At 50.3% G+C, this 23646-nt stretch overlaps 1 protein-coding gene, 1 non-coding gene and 1 pseudogene across 2 annotated transcripts; 2 read left to right on the forward strand and 1 right to left on the reverse strand.

Moving 5' to 3' along the window:
- Positions 1-3245: 3245 nt before the first annotated feature.
- On the reverse strand, positions 3246-6000 carry LOC125521133 (uncharacterized). The gene is made up of 3 exons (XR_015611805.1): positions 4198-6000; positions 3934-4072; positions 3246-3521 (listed from the first exon to the last, which is right to left on the reverse strand). It is a non-coding gene; the product is annotated as an uncharacterized LOC125521133 (transcript).
- Positions 6001-8137: 2137 nt separating this feature from the next.
- LOC125521214 (protein DMP3) lies at positions 8138-9283 on the forward strand. Its single transcript, XM_048686274.2, has one exon. It carries the CDS (start codon positions 8366-8368, stop codon positions 9047-9049), a length of 684 nt encoding a protein of 227 aa, XP_048542231.1. The 5' UTR covers positions 8138-8365; the 3' UTR covers positions 9050-9283.
- Positions 9284-10429: 1146 nt separating this feature from the next.
- Positions 10430-11513, forward strand: LOC147960069 (uncharacterized; annotated as a pseudogene).
- The last annotated feature ends 12133 nt before the right edge of the window (positions 11514-23646 follow it).

The raw sequence follows: 23646 nt of genomic DNA on the forward strand, positions 1-23646 counted from the left end.
TAGCTTGTGCAATGTGATTTTCAAAATCATATCAAAAGTACACTCAAACCGGTTGAAGAAGGTTTTGCCAGAGATTATTTCACAGGAGCAGTCAGCGTTCGTACCTGGACGGCTCATCACCAACAACATTATAGCAGCATATGAGTGTTTTACATTTTATGAAGCGCTCTAGGAGTAAGAAGAATTCGCACTGTGCACTTAAGCTTGATATGATGAAGGCCTATAACCGTGTTGAATGGAATTACCTGGAAGCAGTTATGCTCAAACTTGGCTTCAGGCGTGCTTGGGTGAACAAAATTATGGCTTGTGTAATGACAGTTTCGTTCTCAGTATTGGTGAATGGTGAGAGGACAGAGGAGTTCAAACCTTCACGAGGGATCAGACAGGGAGACCCCGTCTCTCCGTACTTATTTCTTTTGTCTGCTGAAGGTCTTTCATGTTTACTAAGGCATGCAGGTTCCAACGAGAATGCTAAAGGGCTGGTGGTTGCGCCCTCGGCACCCCCGGTTAATCACCTTCTTTTTGCCGATGATTGTCTTCTATTGTTTAAGGCAAATGTAGAAGGGGTGACCGTTATTAGAGACACCATTCGGCAGTACTGTGATGCGTCCGGGCAGAGAATCAATCTCAATAAGTCTAGTATACTTTTTGGGAAAGGCTATCCTGAGGAAACAAGGCAAGTTGTGAAAGGAGTTCTAGAAGTTGCTAATGAGTCCCTAACAGAGAAATATTTGGGGCTGCCAACCGAGGTTGGAAAATCATCTAATGGGACGTTCAAATATATAAAGGACAGGCTTTGGAGGAAGATTCAGGGATGGGTGGAGAGATGCCTTGCTGCTGCAGGTAAAGAAGTGCTAATTAAATTTGTAGCGCAGGCTATTTCGACCTTCTCAATGTCATGTTTCCTGCTCCCAAAAGGGCTTTGCCAAAGGCATTGACACCATGATCCGCAAGTTCTATTGGGGAAGCAAAAACGGGGAGAGGAAAGCTGCCTGGGTGTCTTGGGACGTTCTAACGATGCCCAAGTACATGGGCGGGTTAGGGTTCAGAGATACATATTTATTTAACCTGGCTATGGTTGCTAAACAAGCATGTCGCCTCACTCAGGATACGGAATCATTAAGTGCAAGATTACTCAAGGCAGTGTACTACCCTACAGTGGATGTGCTGGATGCCGAGCTAGGGAATCACCCTTCCCAGATTTGGAGGGCCATCTGTCAAGGCAAGGAAGTGTTAAAGCAAGGATTGGTAAGGAGGATTGGTAATGGGAGAACGACGAGTGTGTGGAACCATAACTGGATCCCTAGAGATCATATGCTCCGAGCTGTACATCCTCGCACACAAAACTCTTTGTCGCTGAGATGATCAACGAGACAGAAGGGAGCTGGAACAAGGCGATGGTGGAAGAGCACATGCAGCCCATCGATGCACAGGCAATTCTGCAGATACCAATCCCCAAGATGCACACTGAAGACTGCTGGGCTTGGCACTATGAGCGCAGCGGCTACTTCACGGTCCGGTCCTGCTATCGCATGTTGAAAGAAACGAAGAAAAGGAGAGAAGATTGGCTTGAGGGGAATGGTGGGAACTCGGATTTGGAAGCTAACAAGAAACAATGGTGCAGATTGTGGGGAGCTAGAATACCAGCCAAGTTGAAGAATTTTGTTTGGCGTCTTTCACATAATACCATCCCGACAGAAGGAGTGAGGTTCCATAGACATATGTCAGAATCGAATGTGTGCAAGATTTGTGAGGGGGCTGTTGACAGCTGGAAGCACGCCCTTATTGACTGTCATATGGCAAAGTGTGTATGGGCCATGTTGGATGAAGAGTTGGTGGAGCACATGATATCTATCAGATCGGAGGACGTCCGCTTATGGCTGCAGGAGATGCAACTTTCCTGTAATGAAGAACAGTTTGTGAAGGCAATAGTCACTCTCTGGTCCATATGGTGGGTGACAAGGAAGGCAATACATGAAGATCAATACCAATCACCTCATTCCACCTTGTGTTTCATCAACAAGTATTTAGCTGATCTATCTCTAGTTCCTCGAAAGGTGTCTGTAACACAGCAAAGAGGTGGAGCGCCCCAAAGTTCGTCTCGTCGCCAGTTGAAGTGGAGTCCTCCTCCAGCGGGGTGGGCAAAGCTGAATGTTGACGCTGCAATATCAAGATGCGGGAACAAAGGAGCTGCTGCAGTGGTTTGCCGGGATTACACCGGCTTGTATCTGGGCGCTTCAGCACTCGTGACAGAGAACATGACGGATCCGGAGACGCTTGAGGCTATGGCCTGCAAAGAGGGGCTATGCTTGGCCCTCGACATGAACTTGCAGCATGTCCAAATCAGCACAGATTGTCTGGCAACAGTGAAGTGTGCAAACGAGGCATTTCTGGGACCGAGCAAGGTGATAGTAGACGAGATTAAGGAGATGTTGCATTTCTTTCCTTACTCACTGCTTGTTCATGAAAAACGTGAATGTAATTTAGAAGCTCACATGCTTGCTAAAGCTGCTACTTCATTAGCCTGTGGTCGCCATCTTTGGCTCACAGGAACCCCGAACATCATTGGTATTCCATCGAACTTGGATATTGAATAAAAAGCAGCTTTAGCCCTAAAAAAAAGAAGCTGAGCGAGGCGCGCTGAGACGCGTGAGAGATAGATTAGTTTCAGTTTTTCCCGATCGAAGACCTGTATATACGTATGTATGTATACCTGGGAGGGGCCCCTTGACTTTTGGGGGCCCGGGGCGACCGCCCCGTTCGCCCCTCCCCAGGACCGGCCCTGATCAGGCCCATGGCCCTGCCCAAGACGCTGAGAATTAATGTTGCCTAACATCCCGATGAGCTTGAAAAGAAAATCGCCATTAATCATGATTCATGGGCCATGAGTATGAGTATGAGAAGCAAGACCATCTGCAATTCTACACTGACCGCTTCATATCGTAAGACTTTAGAACATTTGCAAGACCATGATGGGAAAATTTCTGCTTTCGATAAAAGCACCATGCAATAAATAAAGAAAACCAAGTCATTTTGAGCTTCCATTATGAAGAGTTACTTGAGTGTTCTGGGAAATAACTAAAATACATGCCCGCGGCCAGGTTTAACATTTTCACAAACAAGTTTGGCAGGTCCCAAAGAATCAGTATAAGATAACCTAGAACCAAATGCATAAGCAGGTGGTCTATGAACACAAGAAAAATTAACGCGACACATATCCTGCAGTAACTTTGATGCAAGGACGATAATCCAACTTCGCATTATTAAGACGGGGCTATGTATCAAAAAACGGGGCCATGAAGTTCAAAAATACACAGAAAGTTTCACTGCAGTTCAACACCCAAACATACTTGGTGAGAAAATACACCCCGCAATCAACATGACTGAGGATGGGTTTTCATTTTCCTAAATAATCATATATTTGGACAGATACATACGTTAACCAAGTTCTCAACAATCCTAGTAAACAAAATATCTTCAGGTTCATGCCCCCTCTCTTCTTCTCCATATGCTGCCAGAACCTGTAAACAATTGGTGTTCACAAAAATGATCATAAGATTAGGTCACTCATATAGTCACATTGCTGGTAATAACTAGTGCTGTAAACAATTGATGTTCACAAAATGGATACTGAGACAGTGTGAACAGAAGTGGATAGTGAAATTGGTTGGCTCTTAAATCATAGCCATATTACTCATATGTAGCTGCAGCAGGTTATAATGAGATCACACTGCTGATGATATGGTTACTGCTCTTACGCTTGGTAGGAATCTACTAATTGCAAATTGCACCAGGCAAGTCAAATATGCAAGAAATGATAACATTGATATCAACACAGAGACTGCCAGGTTAGAAGTTGTGTGACTGAAAAATGTTAACTGAGACAGTTGTAAGAAGTTGTGCCTTTATTGCCTATACTGGCATTATTTGTACCTTCATTATTGAGTGGGCAATGTGAGCTCAACCAATACGTGGAATCCGCACTTGCGCATCTTGTGCCCGGATGTTCTTAATCAGTTCCTTGAAAGATTCAGGTATGTATTGGTACTCGTGGAACATGAGTCCTTTAGACCTACATATGTTGAGCAAGAGAAGGACAACCGAAATTAGAATTAAACATGCATCCATTCATTGCGGTGGATACTGATGAGGTGCATCGATCTGTGCTAGGAAGGGAACTGAGGAAGGAAAACATACCACTCAGGAGTATGGCAGTAGGTCATGAGATGATCAGCAATGGTGTAGGGGCGCACAGATGGGCGTATCCTGTCCTTCCCATCATGTATTTTGCAGGACTCGGCTAAGCGCTCGGACAAACCAGTCCCCAGCGAATGCAACACAATGGGGTCCCATGGCCGAAACAGACAGGCATCGGTCACCGCTGAGAAACAGCGCGCGGTCGCCTAAGGTGTTCACCGGGATAAGCTTACACCGCTGGCTGCTCAGATGCACTTCATAGAGCCTGAAGACTGCCAGTCCCGACCAGTCCATCTCCTTTGTACCAGGAGCTGGGTGCCGGACGACGAGCAGCATCCTTCCACCAGACTCCACGAGTAGAAAATCGCTATGCAGGCGATCAGCAAAATATGGAGCATGAGCAACCACCACAGAATTCTCGAGGGGTTCCTGTCTGGGAGTGGGAGGAGGGTATAGCTGCAGGATCTCGTGTGAAGACAGGGTGGTGGCGTAGAGCTTTCCTTGGAAGGACAGGGTATTCCAAACATAAAGACCTCGGTGGAGAACCTCCCAGTCTGAACCCGGGTCGGCGCCGAGCACCACACTTGTGCAGAGGAACCAGACCACCACGGCAATGGAGGTCGCCGAGGACGCGCTGCTGCATATCGCGGCGCTCATGTCGAGCAGCTTCATCCGCCTGACTGCCGCGTGGTACACGGGGGCGAGGGGCGGGAAATCGACCACGACGCGCGTGAAGGGATGCAGCACGCGGACCTCGGTGGTGCGCTTGTGCACGAGGATGAGGAGTCCGTCGGTGAAGCCAACGATCCTGTGTCCCCGGAGCTCCGGGAGGAGGACGTGGAGGCGCCTGGCCGTGCGCGTATGGAAGAAGACGATCTCGCAGGCATCGTCTGGGCGGACGGCGTCGCCGTCACAGAGATCGACCCAGCCGCGCGGGCGTAGGCGGGGATCCCGCAGAGTGGGGTCGCGCGCCGTGGGCGTGCAGGCGCGCCAGCCGGAGCAGACGGCGCGGAAGGCGATGTAATCAACCACGTCGCCGTCGCCGTCGCCGTCGCCGGCCAGGAGCCGGCAGGTGATGAGGCCAACTATGTCGGTGGGCAGGGACGCCCAGCCGCCGATTACTTGCGCCCGCGCAGGGCGCTTGCACGCGGCGAGCGTTGTCAAGGTGGCACCTTTTCGCTTCCTTCCCGCCGCCCCGGCCGGAGCAAGAGCGGGCAATTTCCTCCCCATCGCTCGCGGATTCCTTCTTCAAATCAAATCAAATCACAGGCTGGGCTTGGTTGACTCTTCTCCGTCCCGCCCCCGCTAGCTATTTTATACAGGCCACTGCTCGGACCTCGAGATCGACTCGGATTGAGAAGAAATCCCACTCCCAGGATCGGCACTGATTCCTTGTTCAAATCGCGCCGTGTCTCCGGAAAGGAAAACCAGAGAGGGGAGGATTACGATTTAGGCCCCGCTTGGATTGTCGGTTTGCACCCAAATACATCTGTAAACAATACAGGCCTCCGGCCGTCGTTTTGATGCTGGGAGGAAATAACACCACGGCCGGTAATATACACCTGTAGAATTAATCCGGTTGTACGTATAAATTTACGCCTAATCCAAGCGGGGCCGGAAACAACCTTTTTTTTTAGGGGTCGGCCGGGAACAACCTGACGAGGCCGCCGGTGGTGGGTGAGAAGATGGAAGCACGCCGCCGCGGATCAGCCGCGGAGCACTCGCCCTTCTGTAACACACGGTTACAACTAGGTTGGAACATGGGAGATTTTTTCAACTGAAGAAGACGGAGTTGGGTGTGACGCCTTCGAGCTCAGCCAGCAAGGCGTTGACATAAAAAGGTTTGGCATATCTTTTTTTTTTGCAGGGTAAAAAAAAGTTTCATTCCATTCCATAATGATAGGGTTACAATCTCAAGCCACCAAATCCTCATAACACAACACGGAGGAGTCGAATTCAACCACACCGTAGTACAAGCATCGGTACGGCTATAAAAAGCGAGTTGATGTGCTACCCTATTTTGATCTCTAGTGATCTTAAATGAAACAAACTCTCGATCAACCATAAGAGCTTTAACCTCAGCATCTAAGTGACCGTAGGCCGATCTGACCAAAGTGTTTCCTTCAAGAGTGGTCAGGGCATTTATAGAATCTGATTGGACAATGACAGGCTTGTTCGAGTGCTGAATAGCCAAGGCCATACCTTGCATCGACGCATGGATCTTTGCTTCTAAGGCGTCATTATAGTTGAAGATGTATCTGTAGGTAGTGAAGATCAACTTACCATTCTCACTCTGAAGTGCCATCCCAGCGGACGCGCGCCCGCCATGAACCGAGAAGGATCCGTCCACAGAAAGCGCCACCCATCCTGTCGGTGGCGGAGGCCAATGCTTGACGGGAGTATGATAGGTATTGTTCTTACAAGTCTGGCTGCACACATCAGACACCATCTTCCCCTTTATAATCTCCTCCATGCTATACTTCTTGACAAGATTCAACGTTCTATAATAGTTGTCCAGATAATCAACTGTTGCCTGCACCGAGCACTCACCCTTTCCATGCGTTCTGTCATCGCGTAGCTGCCAAATCCGTCATATAGTCATAATTACAAGGTCTCTTACATGTTCATCTATAAATTTTTATAAAAAAATATGACAATGTGTGGCATGCACACACATAAAAAAGAAAAAAAATGATGTGTGCATATTCATTTAGGTCATTTTATTTTTGCACAAGTCACATATGGTCATATTTGGAACAAAATTTTGTAGATGCACATTGCTTCTTCCTACGATCCCTAATTATTCTCGCATCCCCATCGCTAGTTCCACCAATCCATCTCTCGCACGCGGCTAAGTGAGTGTTATAATTGATAGAGTACGTTTTTACAGCACCCAGGTCACGTAGATCATGCAAAAGCCAGGGTCAACTGACCAAACTACAGGACCAAAATATCACACTGACAGCTCCAGGGGCACTGCCACCCAAATATCACTACAGGAACGGGTTTAAACACTAGAGAACTTCATGATCAGCATCCTGCAGAGAATTTGATTTCACTAAAATTTTGTGCTGAGATCCCGTAGTACCGGACACTCATTCCTTGGATCGATCGTCTACACCTCATAAACCATCACCCCAGACGTTGTTCATCTTCACGGCAATGGTGAGGTGGCGCAGAAAACATATGTGGCGATTAGGAAGAGTTTGGGGAAAGTTCAGGCCCAGCTAGGCTTGTTGCACAACACATGCTAGCAGGTGGCAGCGCAGCTGGATTTCAAATTCTCAATTCACGAGTCGTTGGCACATCACATTGCGGCCATAACAGAGGCGATAAGAGAAAATTATGGGTTCCAACTTCCAAAGCACTCAGTCGGAGGATGACATAGAGCTTGAGCAGATATACTCATAAGCACTGAAAATGATCTGCTCACCAAAATCCTCAAGTGTGCACTAATTTTGAAGCGTGAGTGCCCAGGTTGTACGTGCAGTATTTTTAGGACAAACGACTACGCAAAGCTGATCCATGATGGTTCACGCGCCGGGACACCAAAATCTATGCAGCGATTTGCTCATCCATAAAGAAGTAATTTCATCTAATCACCATCAGAAGAGGGCCGAGTGTAATCATCAACTGATACCATTTTGGATTCCCGGAGGCAAACAATGTGGCAAGGCGTAGAGGCGATGGTCTCATGAACGGTAGATCCAGTGATTGATCATTTCGCCTGGTGCATTTAGTTTGCTCCACCGTGGAGAAACTGAAGCACTCCTAGCATGCAAATTCCGCCAGTTCCGTGTCAGCACAGCGAGGCCTTCCCCCTCCCTTCTTCCCTCGATGGATGAAGCAGTTACGTTACGTTTGCAACGCGACGCCATCCATGTTGACATGTTGCCTCTTCCTTGACGCCTTCCACAAACCGAGGTACCCAACCCTCCCTACTCGACACTGGCAGCCTAAGCAAACGCGAAGGCACGCAAGAACCAGCCATCCAGCAATAGAAAACCACCACCACCCCGCAAGCACGCACAAAACGCCTAGCCCTCCTCCATCAAGAATCCTCTGCGCACGTTCCTTCGTCTCGCACATGCATCTCTAGCTGGCTAGCTAGTTTATTTGATTACAAATATCCATCCAGATCCAATCCAATCACGCACAACAATCGATCATGGCAGCTGCTCCTTCTGCCTCTGCTGTTTCCGTCAGGCAGAGGACTGCCGCGGCAGCATCGCCGCTGCTCCAGGATCAGCAGCAAGAAAAGCATGAAGCTGTTGATCCGGTGCCGCCGCCGCCGCCGCGATCGACGCTGTACCAGGCGCTGACGTCGACGGCGAGCCTGGCCAACCTGCTCCCCACGGGCACGGTGCTGGCTTTCCAGCTGCTCGCGCCGACCTTCACCGACCACGGCGCCTGCGACGCCACCACGGCGCTGCTCACGCGGATCCTCCTCGCCGTCCTCGCGCTCTCCTGCCTCCTCGCCTCCTTCACCGACTCCCTCAAGGGCCCCGACGGCCGCGTCTACTACGGCGTCGCCACCCTCAGGGGCCTCTGGCTGCTCGACTACCCGCCCGGCGCGCCCACGCCGCCGGACACGTCCAGGTACAGGCTGGCACCAATCGACGCCGTGCACGCGGCGCTGTCGGTGGCCGTGTTCGGGGTGGTGGCGGCCAGAGACAAGAACGTTGTGCGGTGCTTCTACGGCCCGTCGCCGGCGAGAGAGACGGAGCAGGTGCTGGACATCGTGCCGCTCGGCGTCGGCGTGCTCTGCAGCTTGCTCTTCGTCGCGTTCCCCACCAGGCGGCACGGCATCGGCTACCCTGTCACCAACGGCGCCGCTGGCAGCAGCACCTGAATAAACTAAACTTACCCGCGTATTACAAAGCTCAAGAATTACTCTGGTTACACTAGTACTCCTACTAACTTAAGAGCATTGTATCATTCTATCATTTCGATTTCTTGCTTATTTGCCTGTGGGATGTAAACGATCCGACTATATATTCTACACACAAAAGATCTGTTATCTTCCAACTCCTTTTGTGGGTATTATTCTCCATTTAATGATGAGTAAAATGCATGCATGTTTCTATTTTTCAGAGTGTCGATGCGGTCCTAATTCTTTCAAAATGCATGCCTACTACTAAATCTTTTTAAGTTGTTCATCCGATGTCTTAATTCCGTCCGACCACCGCTGTCCAGCTTGCATGGTGCTTTGACCGCCACCACGTGGATTGAAGGGCAAAGGCTGGATTACGACGTGTTACATATTTGCAAAAGAACCCTCGAACCCTAATTCCTTCTCAGACGCAGTCCTTTCCTCCTCCACACCCCTCTCTGGCGAAACAGGGGCGGTTGATGGCAAAGGCGCTGCTTCGATAAGAAGAGGCGGTCATCGCAGGCGGTTGTGCGGCGGCGGCCCCGCTAGGATGGCGCTCATGCTGCGGCGACCCGGAGATCCTCCTCCACGGCATGGTCAATGCCCGTAACCCTAACACTTGATGCTACTCTTTCATTCCTCTTTTTTCCGATTTAGGCCAAATCCATGGTAGATGTTGACCGAATCCTTGTAATCTAGGACTACAAGAGGAGCTTTTCACCGTAGAAATAAACTATGCTGGATTTTTTTTGCGGATTTGGCAAGTCGGAGACATATGTTAATGGCAAAGTTGCTCCGTTTGATGGTTGTGAATTAGATACATGGTCTCATCTCTGGTCACTGATTTTATGCAACAATTAGGATATAGTGACCAATCAAAGATCGTTTTGCACTGGTTGCTCCTTGGAAAGAATCTAGATGATGGACTCTTGATTATGGACTATGACACTGACACATTGCACATGGCAGCGGTTGTTTCAAAGTTTCAGTATTTTAAGTTGTTTGTGGACCACAAAGATATGACATTTGACAATGTAATTGAAGGTATCCATGTTAGTAGTACACATGATCTCCCTTTTTTACTAAGCCCAAAGTCCCATGGCTTTCACACTGGAATTAGGAGCTATCCTAGGTTTAAGGTGAAAACTCAGAAAGGTAGACTTAACCAATGTCATGCAGGCAACAACAATGAAGGGAGTAACAGTGTTCCACCAATGGCCCAAAGTGTTGGATATGAGCTGAGAAAAAGCAGAAGAAAACTTGTGGTAGAAGAAGAAACCTCCAATGAAAATGACTGTGACGGTGACGACAGTGAATGGGATTCAGACTGGGTTGACTCTGGCAATGAAGTAGGTAAAGATGATGATGATCTCTATGAAAAATGGTTAGATGAGAAATTTGAGCAGAAAAAGAAGAGATCTAAATGGCAGAAGGACAATAACTATGACTCGGATGAGTTGCAAGCACTGCAAGATTCAAAGCTTGAAGATAGTGATTCAGCAAAGTAAGTGCAAGTAGTTGATGCTCAAGGAAGAAAAAAATGAAGAAGAAAGTGAAACTCAAAAGGTGGATGCTAGAGAACATGAAAGATGTGAATTTTCACATAGGCATGGTGTTTTGATTGTGATTGAACTTAGAGTAGCATTCAAGAGTACATTATCAAACAAGGAGTGCAAATACACATTACAAAAAAAATGATAGGTGGAGGATAAGGGCATGATGTGTTGGAGATTGTCCCTGGTTCCTGTTTGCTGCACCTGACAGTAGGACCAAAGCATGGGTTGTGAAGACATATGTGGGACAATATACATGTGAAAGAGAATGGGCACTGAAGCAATTCACAGCAAGATATCTAGCTGGCAAGTATTTGGAGACATTTAGAGCAGATGAGAAGATGTCATTAAAGAACTTTGTCAGGCTTGTTCAGTTTGATTACAATATGCTTCCTACTAGAAGCAAGATAGCAAGAGCAAGAAGGATTGCACTAAAGCAAATTATGGAGATGAACTAGAACAAAACAATTTAATATGGGACTTTGCAGCTAAAATCAGAAGGTCAAATCCTGAAAGTATCATGTTTGTGAATGCAAAGGATGGACTGTTTGAGAACTTCTATATGTCCTTAGATGCATGCAAGAGGTTTTTTTACTAGCTTGGGGTCATTATATGCATTGATGGGTGTCTCACTAAGAACACGTATGGTGGAGTGATGTTGACAATTGTTGGAGTTCATACTAATGATTATATATTTCCCATTGCAATTGCCATAGTCGAAGTGGAATATACTGACACATACATGGAAGTGGTTTCTAAACACATTGAAGGAGGATCTATGCATAGATAACACATCCCCATGGACACTAATGAGTGATAGGCAGAAGGTATTGATACGTCTCCATCGTATCTACTTTTCCAAACTCTTTTGCCCTTGCTTTGAACTCTAACTTGCATGATTTGAATGGAACTAACCCGGACTGACGTTGTTTTCAGCAGGATTGCCATGGTGATATTTTTGTGCAGAAATAAAAGTTCTCAGAATGAACTGAAAATTCACGGAGATGATTTTTGGAATTAATAAAAATTATTGGCGAAAGAATCAAGTGAAGGGGGCCCACACCCTGGCCACAAGGGTGGGGGGCGCGCCCTTCGTCCTTGTGGGCCCCTGGACCTCCACCGACCTCAACTCCAACTCCATATAGTCACGTTCGGGGAGAAAAAATTAGAAAGAAGGATTCATCGCATTTTATGTTACGGAGCCACCGCCAAGCCCTGTTCTTCCTCAGGAGGGCATATCTGGAGTCCGTTCGGGGCTCCAAAGAGGGGAAATCATCGCCATCGTCATCATCAACCATCCTTCATCACCAATTTCATGATGCTCACCGTTGTGCGTGAGTAATCCCATCGTAGGCTTGCTGGACTGTGATGGGTTGGATGGGATTTACCATGTAATCGAGTTAGTTTTGTTAGGGTTTGATCCCTAGTATCCACTATGTTCTAAGATTGATGTCGCTATGACTATGCTTAATGCTTGTCACTAGGGCCCGAGTGCCATTGAGGGAGTCTTGGATTAGGGGGTCTCCGGATAGCTGGACTATATCCTTTGGCCGAACTGTTGGACTATGAAGATGCAAGTTTGAAGACTTCGTCTCGTGTCCGGATGGGATTCTACTTGGCATGGAAGGCAAGCTAGGCAATACGGATATGTATATCTCCTCCTTTGTAACCGACCTTGTGTAACCCTAGCCTCCTCTGGTGTCTATATAAACCGGAGGGTTTTAGTCCGTAGGACAACATACAATGATACCATAGGCTAGCTTCTAGGGTTTAGCCTCTTTAATCTCGTGGTAGATCAACTCTTGTAATACTCATATCATCAAGAACAATCAAGCAGGACGTAGGGTATTACCTCCATCGAGAGGGCCCGAACCTGGGTAAACATCGTGTCCCCTGCCTCCTGTTACCATCTGCCTTAGACGCACAGTTCGGGACCTCCTACCCGAGATCCGCCGGTTTTGACACCGACATTGGTGCTTTCATTGAGAGTTCCACTGTGTCGTCACCGTAAGGCTTGATGGCTCCTTCAATCATCACTAGCGATACGGTCCAGGGTGAGGCTTTCCTCCCCGGACAGATCTTCGTATTCGGCGGCTTCGCACTACGGGCCAATTCGTTTGGCCATCTGGAGCAGACCGAAAGCTACGCCCCTGGCCATCAGGTCAGATTTCGAAACTTGAACTACATGGCCGACATCCGCGGAGACTTGATCTTCGACGGATTTGAGCCCATGTCGGACGTGCCGCACAGTCGCAACAAGCATGACATAACTCTGCCGTCGGACAATATTCGGGGGATCGCATCCGCAACTACTCCGGCCGTTAGCCCAGAGAAATCACGCCATCCGAGAGCGGAGGGATAGACCCCGCCATGGAGGCCGCATTCTTAGTCGCGATAGAGCCAAATACTGACTTCACCCCTTACGAGAACCGTGTCGCCGAACCACTGGATTCATCTCCGGCCATGGACTCCGAGCCGCTCACATCCATGCCCGTCGAATCCGACTGGGCGCCGATCATGGATTTCACCTCCGCGGATATCTTTCAGCACTCACCTTTCGGAGATGTGCTAAATTCATTAAGGTCTCTCTCCCTGTCAGGAGAACCTTGGCCGAACTATGTCCGGCTAGAATGGGATGCGGACGACGAAGAAATTCGCTGCCCACCCACCACCCACTTAGTAGCCACTGTTGACGACTTAACCGACATGCTTGACTTCGACTCCAAAGACTTCGACGGTATGGACGACGAAGCCGGAGACAAACAGGAACCACCGCCCTCAGGGCGCTGGACCGCCACCTCATCATATGATATATACATGGTGGATACCCCCAAGGAAGGCAATGGCGACGAGACAGCGGAGGATGACCCCTCCAAGAAGCAAACCAAGCGCCGACGTCAGCGGCGCCGCTCTAAGTCCCGCCACAGCAAGAGCAGTGATACCGGCACATGAGATAATAACACTACAGATAGCGCCGAAGACAACAACAATACCCTCCAGCACAGTGTAGAGCTAGAGGGCGGACAAGCTAGCCCTCCAGAGTGGGCAGCAGATGGAGAAATGGAGGAGGACAATTACATGCCTCTCTCCGAAGACGAGGCGAGCCTTGGCGACGACGAGTTTATCGTGCCTGAGGACCCCGTCGAGCAAGAGCGCTTCAAGCACCGGCTTATGGCCACGGCAAATAGCCTGAAGAAAAAACAGCAACAACTTCAAGCTAATCAAGACTTGCTAGCAGACAGGTGGACCGAAGTCCTTGCGTCCGAGGAGCATGACCTCGAGCGCCCGTCCAAGAGCTACCCAAAACGCAGGTTGCTACCTCACCTCGAGGAGGAAGCATTGAAACCTCATTCACCAGTGTATGATGCGGCTGACCGGCCACTATGCGGCCAAACCAGAGAGGCGTTTCAGCCTACAGTTCAGACCGCACCCCATCGCCACTCAGTCAAAAATACTAAGGCCCGGGGCAACACAAAGGACCTGCGAGACATCTTGGACAATAAGGCAAAAATCGCAAGGTTAATATACGGGACACGGGCACACGCGCCCACATGGGACGATGATCATCGCGCCGGATACACCAAGAGTAAATCTGGCCGGGCCGAATACAGCAGACAAGACTCATACGAACTACGTCGGGATATAGCCCGGCACAGAGGCGCCGCACACCCCCTATGCTTCACTGATGAAGTTATGAATCATGAATTCCTGGAGGGTTTCAAACCCGTAAATATCGAATCATACGATGGAACAACAGATCCCGCTGTATGGATTGAGGATTTCCTCCTTCACATCCACATGGCTCGCGGCGATGATCTACATGCCATCAAGTACCTCCCACTAAAACTCAAAGGACCAGCTCGGCATTGGATGAATAGCTTGCCAGCAGATTCCGTCGGCAGTTGGGAGAATCTGGAAGACACATTTCTTGACAACTTCTAGGGCACTTATGTGCGGCCACCGGATGCTGATGACTTGAGCCACATAACCCAACAGCGAGGGGAATCGACCAGACAATTCTGGACACAGTTCCTAACTAAGAAAAATCAAATTGTAGACTGTCCGGATGCAGAGGCCCTAGCGGCATTCAAGCATAACATCCGTGATGAGTGGCTCGCCCGCCACCTCGGCCAGGAGAAGCCGAAGTCTATGGCAGCCCTCACGACACTCATGACCCGCTTTTGCGCGGGCGAGGACAGCTGGCTGGCTCACAGCAACAACACATCAAAGAATCCGGATACCTGGGATACCAAAGATGTTAATGGTAGGCAGCATCGTAATAGACCAAAGCGCCACAATAACAGCGAAAACACCAAAGATACAACAGTCAATGCCGGATTCAGAGGCTCTAGATCCGGTCAGCGGAAAAAGCCATTCAAAAGAAATACTCTGGCTCCGTCCAGTCTAGATCGCATACTGGATCGCTCGTGTCAAATCCACGGCACCCCCGACAAGCCAGCCAATCACACCAACAGAGAATGCCGGGTGTTCAAGCAGGCCGACAAGTTAAATGCCGAAAACAAGGATAAGGGGCTGCATAGCTATGATGAGGAGGAGCCCCGTCGGCCGAACACAGGAGGACAGAAGGGGTTACCCCCACAAGTGAAGATGGTGAACATGATATACGCAACCCATATTCCCAAGAGGGAGCGGAAGCGTGCACTAAGGGACGTCTATGCGATGGAGCCTGTCGCCTCAAAGTTCAACCCATGGTCTGCTTGCCCGATCACCTTCGATTGCAGGGATCACCCCACTAGCATCCGTCATGGCGGATCCGCTGCACTGGTCCTAGACCCCATCATTGATGGATTTCACCTCACTCGAGTCCTTATGGACGGCGGCAGCAGCCTGAACCTGCTTTATCAGGATACAGTGCGAAAATGGGTATCGATCCCTCGAGGATCAAACCCAGCAAAACCACCTTTAAAGGTGTCATCCCATGTGTAGAGGCCCATTGCATAGGCTCAATCACACTGGAAGTGGTCTTTGGATCACCGGATAACTTCCGAAGCAAAGAATTAATCTTCGACATCGTCCTGTTTCGCAGTGGCTATCATGCACTGCTCGGATGGACAACATTTGTAAAATTCAATGCAGTGCCGCATTACGTGTACCTCAAGCTGAAGATGCCAGGACCTCGCGGGGTCATAACAGTAAATGGAAACACAGAACGCTCGCTCCGTACGGAAGAGCACACTACGGCCCTTGCAGCAGAGGCACAAAGTAGCTTGTTCAGGAAGACCACTCATTCGGGGTCACAACCCCTGGACACCTTCAAGTGAGTCCGGAACAAGCTGCAACAGGATCGCCTGGCACGATCAGAGCTCGCCTAACAATCCGGCCCCCTTCCCAGTCCCAGTGAAGCGACAAAATATGTGCCGCGCGTACATAACTACGCATTGAAAATACCATGGACATAGGCGGGGGCACAATCAGGACACGCCCCGCATTGTGGCTTAACCACACTAGGGGTTGTATACCTCTGACATTCCTTTTCTCTTTCAGGGCCTAACTCTTTGGAAGCCCTTTCCGGTAGTACGATTGTCGGACACATTCCGGAAGTAACAACCAAGGCGGCAAGAAGCTAAGATGAACACGGGAACCGCCAGGTGGTCTCTAGTAATACTTGATATACCCGCTTTTCACTATTTATGCGTAGCTTGCCCTGGGATAGGACATTTCGAATTGTCCTACTTTATGCTTATTGCACTACTTGTACTAGTACGCTTCGACGTATTATTCAAACAACAATGCATATTATTAATTTGTCATTGCATTATTTAAGTCTTTCTCTTTCTCTTATATGTCCATTTACGACAATCCGCACCCGCACGTTCGGGTACGGTCAGTACGCCAGGGGCTCTCGTTTACCTCATAATACGGCGCGAGAAGTCCGAACACTTTCGACAGTGCGGCACCCCAAACTTCTAGCATTATATGCATCAACTCCGAATCATGTCTTTGGTCAAATGTTGGGTTGCCCGGCTCCCTCGCTTTGGTACCTTACGTTCCGCTATATCGGCTAAGGTAGCGGTGGGAGAACTACTGCGATTCTGTCCCGATTCTTCCGGATGAGCACCTCAGTAGAGAAAGCCAAAAACTGACTGTCATGATAAGGCGAGAGACTGGTCGCTGTTCGAGAGGTCTCAAGTCCTTAAAGACTTTTTCCGCTTCGGGCGAGGAGTCGGCCTTGTCCGGCTTAGGTGTGTATAGCGCCCCAAATTCGGCCCTCCGAATACCAGGGGCTTCGCCAAAAATTCAAAATCATAGACTTCTATGGCTAAGTGAGAGTGATAAAGCATTATAGTCCGATTGCCTGGTTCGTTGCGCTGAACACCTCCCTTGAAGGACCCAAAATTGGGGTAAAGAGTGTTCAGATTTATCCCGAACACCCCAGTACTAGTTACATGGGGGTAGAAGCCGACGACTGACCAACTCTCAGATTTTATAAACGGCCACACAGAAGGTAATATTTTAAATTAAGAAAGTTTTGCATGGCACAAAAGAACTCGTTTCATATTACAGGATCACATGGGCATGTTCATTCAAAAATTACATCCTTGGCACACTCATCTGCCACTAAGCGGGAACCCTTCAGGACACTTTCATAGTAATTCTCGGGGCAGCGATGCTCCTTGCCCTCCGGCGGCCCCTCCTTCACCAGCTTCACGGCGTCCAGCTTCGCCCAGTGCACCTTCGCCCGGGCAAAAGCCCTGCGTGCACCCTCAATGCAGATGGACCGCTTGATGACTTCACGCCGTGGGAAGGCTTCCACAAGCCGCCTCACCAGACCGAAGTAGCTGCCGGATAAGGGCTCGCCAGGCCACATCCGAACTATAAGGCCCCTCATGGCCTGTTTGGCCGCCTTGTGAAGCTCGACCAACTGCTTCAGCTGGTCGCTCAAGGGCACGGGGTGTTCAGTCCCAATATATTGAGACCAGAACAACTTCTCCGTTGAGCTTCCCCCCTCAGCCCAGTAAAACTCCTGGCATCCAGCACACTGCGGGGAAGATCCACAAATGCTCCTGGAGAGCTCCGAACTCGGGTAAGAAAAATGAAAATCTCCTTCACATGCTTGCTTTGCATATTGAATGCCTTACCCACTGCTATCTTCTTTGTCGCGTCATTCTCCTGGAGGGCCTTGTGGGCTTCGGCCTTGGCGCTCCGGACGCTTTCAAGCGCCTGCGCAAGTTCGGACTCTCGCGTCTTGGAGTCAAGCTCCAAGGACTCGTGCTTTTTGGCGAGAGCCTTGAGCTCTTGCTGCACCTTGCCCACTCGGGCTTCTTGTTTCTCCTGTTCAATGTGTTCTTTGGCCGCTTTGTCTTCGGCCTCGGACAATGCCTTCCTCAGGGTCTCCACCTCGGTCGTGGCCCCTGACAAATTCATGATGATCCTATTACTTTACATCTGAACTTCTTTTTAACTATATAGACAGGGGTATATCTTACCTTTGCTCTCTTCGAGCTGCCTCTTGGTAAGGCTGAGCTCGTCCTCGGGCCGCTTCAGGGCCTGCTTCAGCGCAGAGACCTCCCCAGTACGTGCGGCAGCGGCCAGCAGTGAAGCATGCACATACACATAGACATACTCTAGTTAGACTCCCGAGTTATCATTTGATCCTCTATTCGGCTTTTCTTCGCGAACGCCGAACAGAGCATCATGGCCTACTATCTATGCGGTAATATTTTCTTATATTTTGATTGCTTACCTCGAAGCCTGTTAGGAGGCTGGCGCAAGCTTCGGTCAGTCCATTTTTGGTGGACTGAACCTTCTATACCACCGCACTCATAATAGTGCGGTGCTCTTCATTGATGGAAGCGCTGTGAAGCGTTTCCAGCAAGTTGTCCGGTGCCTCTGGTTGGACAGAGGACACCGGCACGGATGGTTGGCCCCCCTTAATGGGGGACCGCCTGCCGGAGTCCGGAACCATCGAAGGTTCCGGCGCAGTGTCTGGCTGGGGCCCGAACTCGAAGCCCGTAGGAGCCTCGCTCCCTACCCAGGGTCTGGGAGGTCATCATGAGGCGCCCCCAGGATCACCTCCCCTTGGCTCGGTGCCTTTTGAGACAACACCTCGGCTTGTCCGCAGGGCGAGGGGTGGAAGCGGTCGGAGGAGAACCGCTGTTCATATCTGACGAGCCCAAAGAGCCGCTCGACGAGGGTATGTCGAGATGAGCTCGGGACGGACTGTTCGGCATGAGTAAAGGCAGTACAATAAAACATACCATGAAGTACTATGGTGTCCGGACACTTACGACTTCGCCAGGGGCTTGTCCCTGGGTAGCCACTCGTCGCCGCTGTCGGCGGCCGTCGTGGCATAGTCCGGAGGAAGGGTCCTTCCCTTCTTGGACCCTTCAGCCTCCCCGGATGGGTCGGCCCTCCTTTTCTTGTCTCCCCGGCTAGGGGAGAACTTTTCTCCTCCTACTCGTTTCCATGGGAGGAGTGCGCGTCGGAGTCATTGTCCGATGACTCCAATACAACCTTGCGCCAGAGACTGTTTCGGGTCCCCGCGGCCTTCTTCTTGGTCTTCTTTTCCGGCACCTCGCAGGGTGCCGGAGTCAGCATCTTCGTCAGAAGAGCGACTGCAGGATCTTCGGGCAGCGGGGCTGGGCTATCAAGCTGCTCCGCCGTCTCTATCCAGTCCTGTTAATGACATGGAAGTTCAGATCCTGCACACAACTAAACCGGGGCAAATAAATACCCAGGGAGATATAAAAACCTACCGGATTGGCACGACGCTTTGCGCTGAGTCCGCGGTCCTCAGTGAGGGAGGGAGGCATCTTGACGCTCTTGAACAGCACCCTCCAGATGTCCTCGTGCGTCGTGTCATAGAGCTCTCGCATCGTCTGGTGCTTGGCCGAGTCGAACTCCCACAAATTGAATGCCCGTCTTTGGCACGGAAGGATCCGGCGGAAGAGCATAACCTGGACCACATTGACAAGCTTGATTTTTCTGCTCGTCATGTTCTGGATGCAGGTCTGGAGTCCGGTCAGCTCTACCGTAGAACCCCAGGATAGGCCCTTCTTTTTCCAGGAGGTGAGCCGCGTGGGGATTCCAGATCGAAATTTGGGGGCCGCCACCCAGTTGGAGTCGCGCGGCTTGGTGATGTAGAACCACCCCGATTGCCACCCCTTTATGGTATCCACATAGGTGCCCTCGAGTCAGGTGACGTTAGGCATCTTGCCCACCATGGCGCCTCCACAGTCTGCTTGCTGGCCTGCAACCACCTTCAGTTTGACATTGAGGGTTTTTAGCCATAGGCCGAAGTGGGGCTTGATGCGGATAAATGCCGAGATGTTGAGGATGAAATTGGGGGCCAGATCATGAAAATCCAGCCCGTAGTAGAACATGACCCCCAGACAAACGGGTGGAGAGGGAATCCCAGTCCGCAGACGAAATGGGTAAGAAAAACTACCCTCTCATGGGGTTCGGGCGTTGGGACGATCTGCCCCGCATTCGGCAGCCGGTGCATGATATCCGCAGCCAGGTATCCGGCTTCCCGTAACTCTTTGATGTTCTCCTTCGTGACGGAGGAGACCATCCACTTGCCTCCTACTCCAGACATGCTTGGAGTGGTTCGAGAAGACGAACACGAGCTTGGGCACTAGAGCTCGAGTGTGCGGGAATGGGTAAGCGAGGAGGAAGAAGGCGTGGGTGAAAAAAGTAAATCTTTGTCCCTTTTATAAGGGCGGAAGAGGCAATGTGCCTCCCCACTTGCCTAGCAAAACCGCTTATTCCCCAGGCGTCGTGATTGATGGCGCGGTTGGGTTACCCACATCTGTATTGATCAGAATCACGTGCTAAGGGGAACACGATCTCTGCTTTGACAAGACGTATCAAGAAAACCGCCTCGCGATATGTGCGGAGCTGGTTAAGAAAAGCGATTCGAATAAAAACCGGGCCATGGCATGATGTCATGCTGTCAAAACGTGTCAACAGATTAGATTTGTGGAAATATTATTCTCTCTACGGTGGTATGTGGAACTTATTTTGCAGGGTCGGACACTATCCTTGTATTCAAAATCTTCAATGGTGTATTCGGAGGAGGAACCCGCCTTGCAATGCCGAAGACAACACTACGCGTCGGACTCATCGTCATTGAAGCCTGGTTCAGGGGCTACTGAGGGAGTCCTGGATTAGGGGGTCTCCGGACAGCCGGACTATATCCTTTGGCCGGACTATTGGACTATGAAGATACAAGTTTGAAGACTTCATCTCGTGTCCGGATGGGACTCTACTTGGCGTGGAAGGCAAGCTAGGCAATACGGATATGTATATCTCCTCCTTCGTAACCAATCTTGTGTAACCCTAGCCTCCTCCGGTGTTTATATAAACTGGAGGGCTTTAGTCTGTAGGACAACATACAATGATACCATAGGCTAGCTTCTAGGGTTTAGCCTCTTTAATCTCGTGGTAGATCAACTCTTGTAATACTCATATCATCAAGAACAATCAAGCAGGACGTAGGGTATTACCTCCATCGAGAGGGCCCGAATCTAGGTAAACATCGTGTCCCCTGTCTCCTGTTACCATCCGCCTTAGACGCATAGTTCGAGACCCCCTACCCGAGATCCGCCGGTTCTGACACCGACAGCCATGATTTCAGATCTGAACCTATTATGTTTTCATGAATATATTTGTGTTCTTGATCCTATCTTGCAAGTTATAGTCACCTACCACGTGTTATGATCCGGCAACTGTTGGGGAACGTAGTAATTCAAAAATTTCCTATGATCACGCAAGATCTAACTAGGAGATGCATTGCAACGAGAGGGGAGAGTGTGTCCACATACCCTCGTAGACCGAAAGCGGAAGCGTTTAGTAACGCGGTTGATGTAGTCGAACGTCTTCACGATCCAACCGATCCAGGTACCAAACGTACGGCACCTCCGTGTTCAGCACACGTTCAACACAATGACGTCCCTCGAGCTCTTGATCCAGTTGAGGATGAGGGAGAGTTCCGTCAGCACGACGGCGTGGCAACAGTGATGATAAAGTTACCGGAGCAGGGCTTCACCTAAGCACTACGATGATATGACCGAGGTGTTAAACTATGGAGGGGGGCACCGCACATGGCTAAGAGATTGCCTGTTGTGCCTTTTGGGTGCCCCTGCCTCCGTATATAAAGGGGGAGGAGGAGGTGGCCGGCCAAAGGGGCACGCCATGGGGGGGAGTCCTACTTGGATTCCTAGTCCAAGTAGGATTTGGCCCCCCTCCTTCCTTCCACCGGAGAGGGAAAAGGGGAAGGGAGAGAGAGGGAGAAGGAAAGAGGGGGGCTGCCCCCTCCCCTGGTCCAATTCGGTTTGGGCAAGGGGGCGCGCACCTCCTCACGTGGCCTTTCCCCTCTTCTCCAATATGGCCTGATACGTCCATTTTGCATCATTCTTTTATATCGATATTTATTGCATTATGGGCTGTTATTTGCTACCTCTTGAGCATTGCGTTGGATTTCCCCGAAGAGGAGAGGATGATGCAGCAAAGTAACGTAAGTATTTCCCTCAGTTTTTGAGAACCAAGGTATCAATCTAGTAGGAGGCTACGCGCGAGTCCCTCGTACCTACACAAAAACAATAGGTCAACGCAACTGAGGGAGTCCTGGATTAGGGGGTGTCCGGATGGCCGGACTATACCTTCGGCCGGACTCCTGGACTATGAAGATACAAGATCGAAGACTTCGTCCCGTGTCCGGAAGGGACTTTCCTTGGCGTGGAAGGCAAGCTTGGCGATACGGATATGTAGATCTCCTACCATTGTAACCGACTCTATGTAACCCTAGCCCTCTCCGGTGTCTATATAAACCGGAGGGTTTTAGTCCGTAGGACGAACAACAATCATACCATAGGCTAGCTTCTAGGGTTTAGCCTCTCTAATCTCGTGGTAGATCTACTCTTGTACTACCCATATCATCAATATCAGTCAAGCAGGACATAGGGTTTTACCTCCATCAAGAGGGCCCGAACCTGGGTAAAACATCGTGTCCCCTGCCTCCTGTTACCATCCGACCTAGACGCACAGTTCGGGACCCCCTACCCGAGATCCGCCAGTTTTGACACTGACATTGGTGCTTTCATTGAGAGTTCCTCTGTGTCGTCACTTTTAGGCCCGATGGCTTCTCCGATCATCAACAGCGATGCGATCCAGGGTGAGACTTTTCTCCCCGGATAGATCTTCGTATTCGGCGGCTTTGCACTGCGGGCCAATTCGCTTGGTCATCTGGAGCAGACCGAAAGCTACACCCCTGGCCATCAGGTCAGATTTGGAAGTTTGAACTACACGGCTGACATCCGCGGAGACTTGATCTTCGACGGATTCGAGCCACAGCCGAGCGCGCCGCACTGTCACGATGGGCATGATTTAGCTCTGCCGCCGAACAGTGCCCTGGAGGCCGCACCTGTGTCTGCTCTGACCCCTAGCTCGGAGCCGATCACACCAATCGAGTATGGGTGGTTAGACACCGCCTCGGGGGCTGCAATCTCTACGGCGATCGAGCCGAACAAGCCCTATTCTCTGCGAAGCCCGTGACTCCAAGGAGCCGGACTCCACTCCAGACTCCGAGCCCTCCGCGCCCCGACCGATCGAACCCGATTGGGCGCCGATCATGGAGTTCACCGCCGCGGACATCTTTTAGCACTCGCCCTTCGGCGATATTCTGAATTCACTAAAGTCTCTCTCTTTGTCAGGAGAGCCCTGGCCGGACTATGGTCAGCAAGGTTGGGATGCGGATGATGAGGAAATTCAAAGCCCACCCACCACCCACTTCGTAGCCACTGCCGATGATTTAACCGACATGCTCGACTTCGACTCCGAAGACATCGACGGTATGGACGCCGATGCAGGAGACGATCAAGAACCAGCGCCTATAGGGCACTGGAAAGCCACCTCGTCGTATGATATATACATGGTGGACACCCCAAAAGAAGGCAATGGCGATGGAACAGCGGAGGATGACCCCTCGAAGAAGCAGCCTAAGCGCCGGCGTCAGCAGCGCCGCTCTAAATCCCGCCAAAACAAAAACGGTGATTCCGGCAC

This window comes from Triticum urartu, chromosome 7A, assembly GCF_056163025.1.
Source record: "Triticum urartu cultivar PI428250 chromosome 7A, HENAU_Tu73, whole genome shotgun sequence".
Lineage (NCBI taxonomy): Eukaryota > Viridiplantae > Streptophyta > Magnoliopsida > Poales > Poaceae > Triticum > Triticum urartu.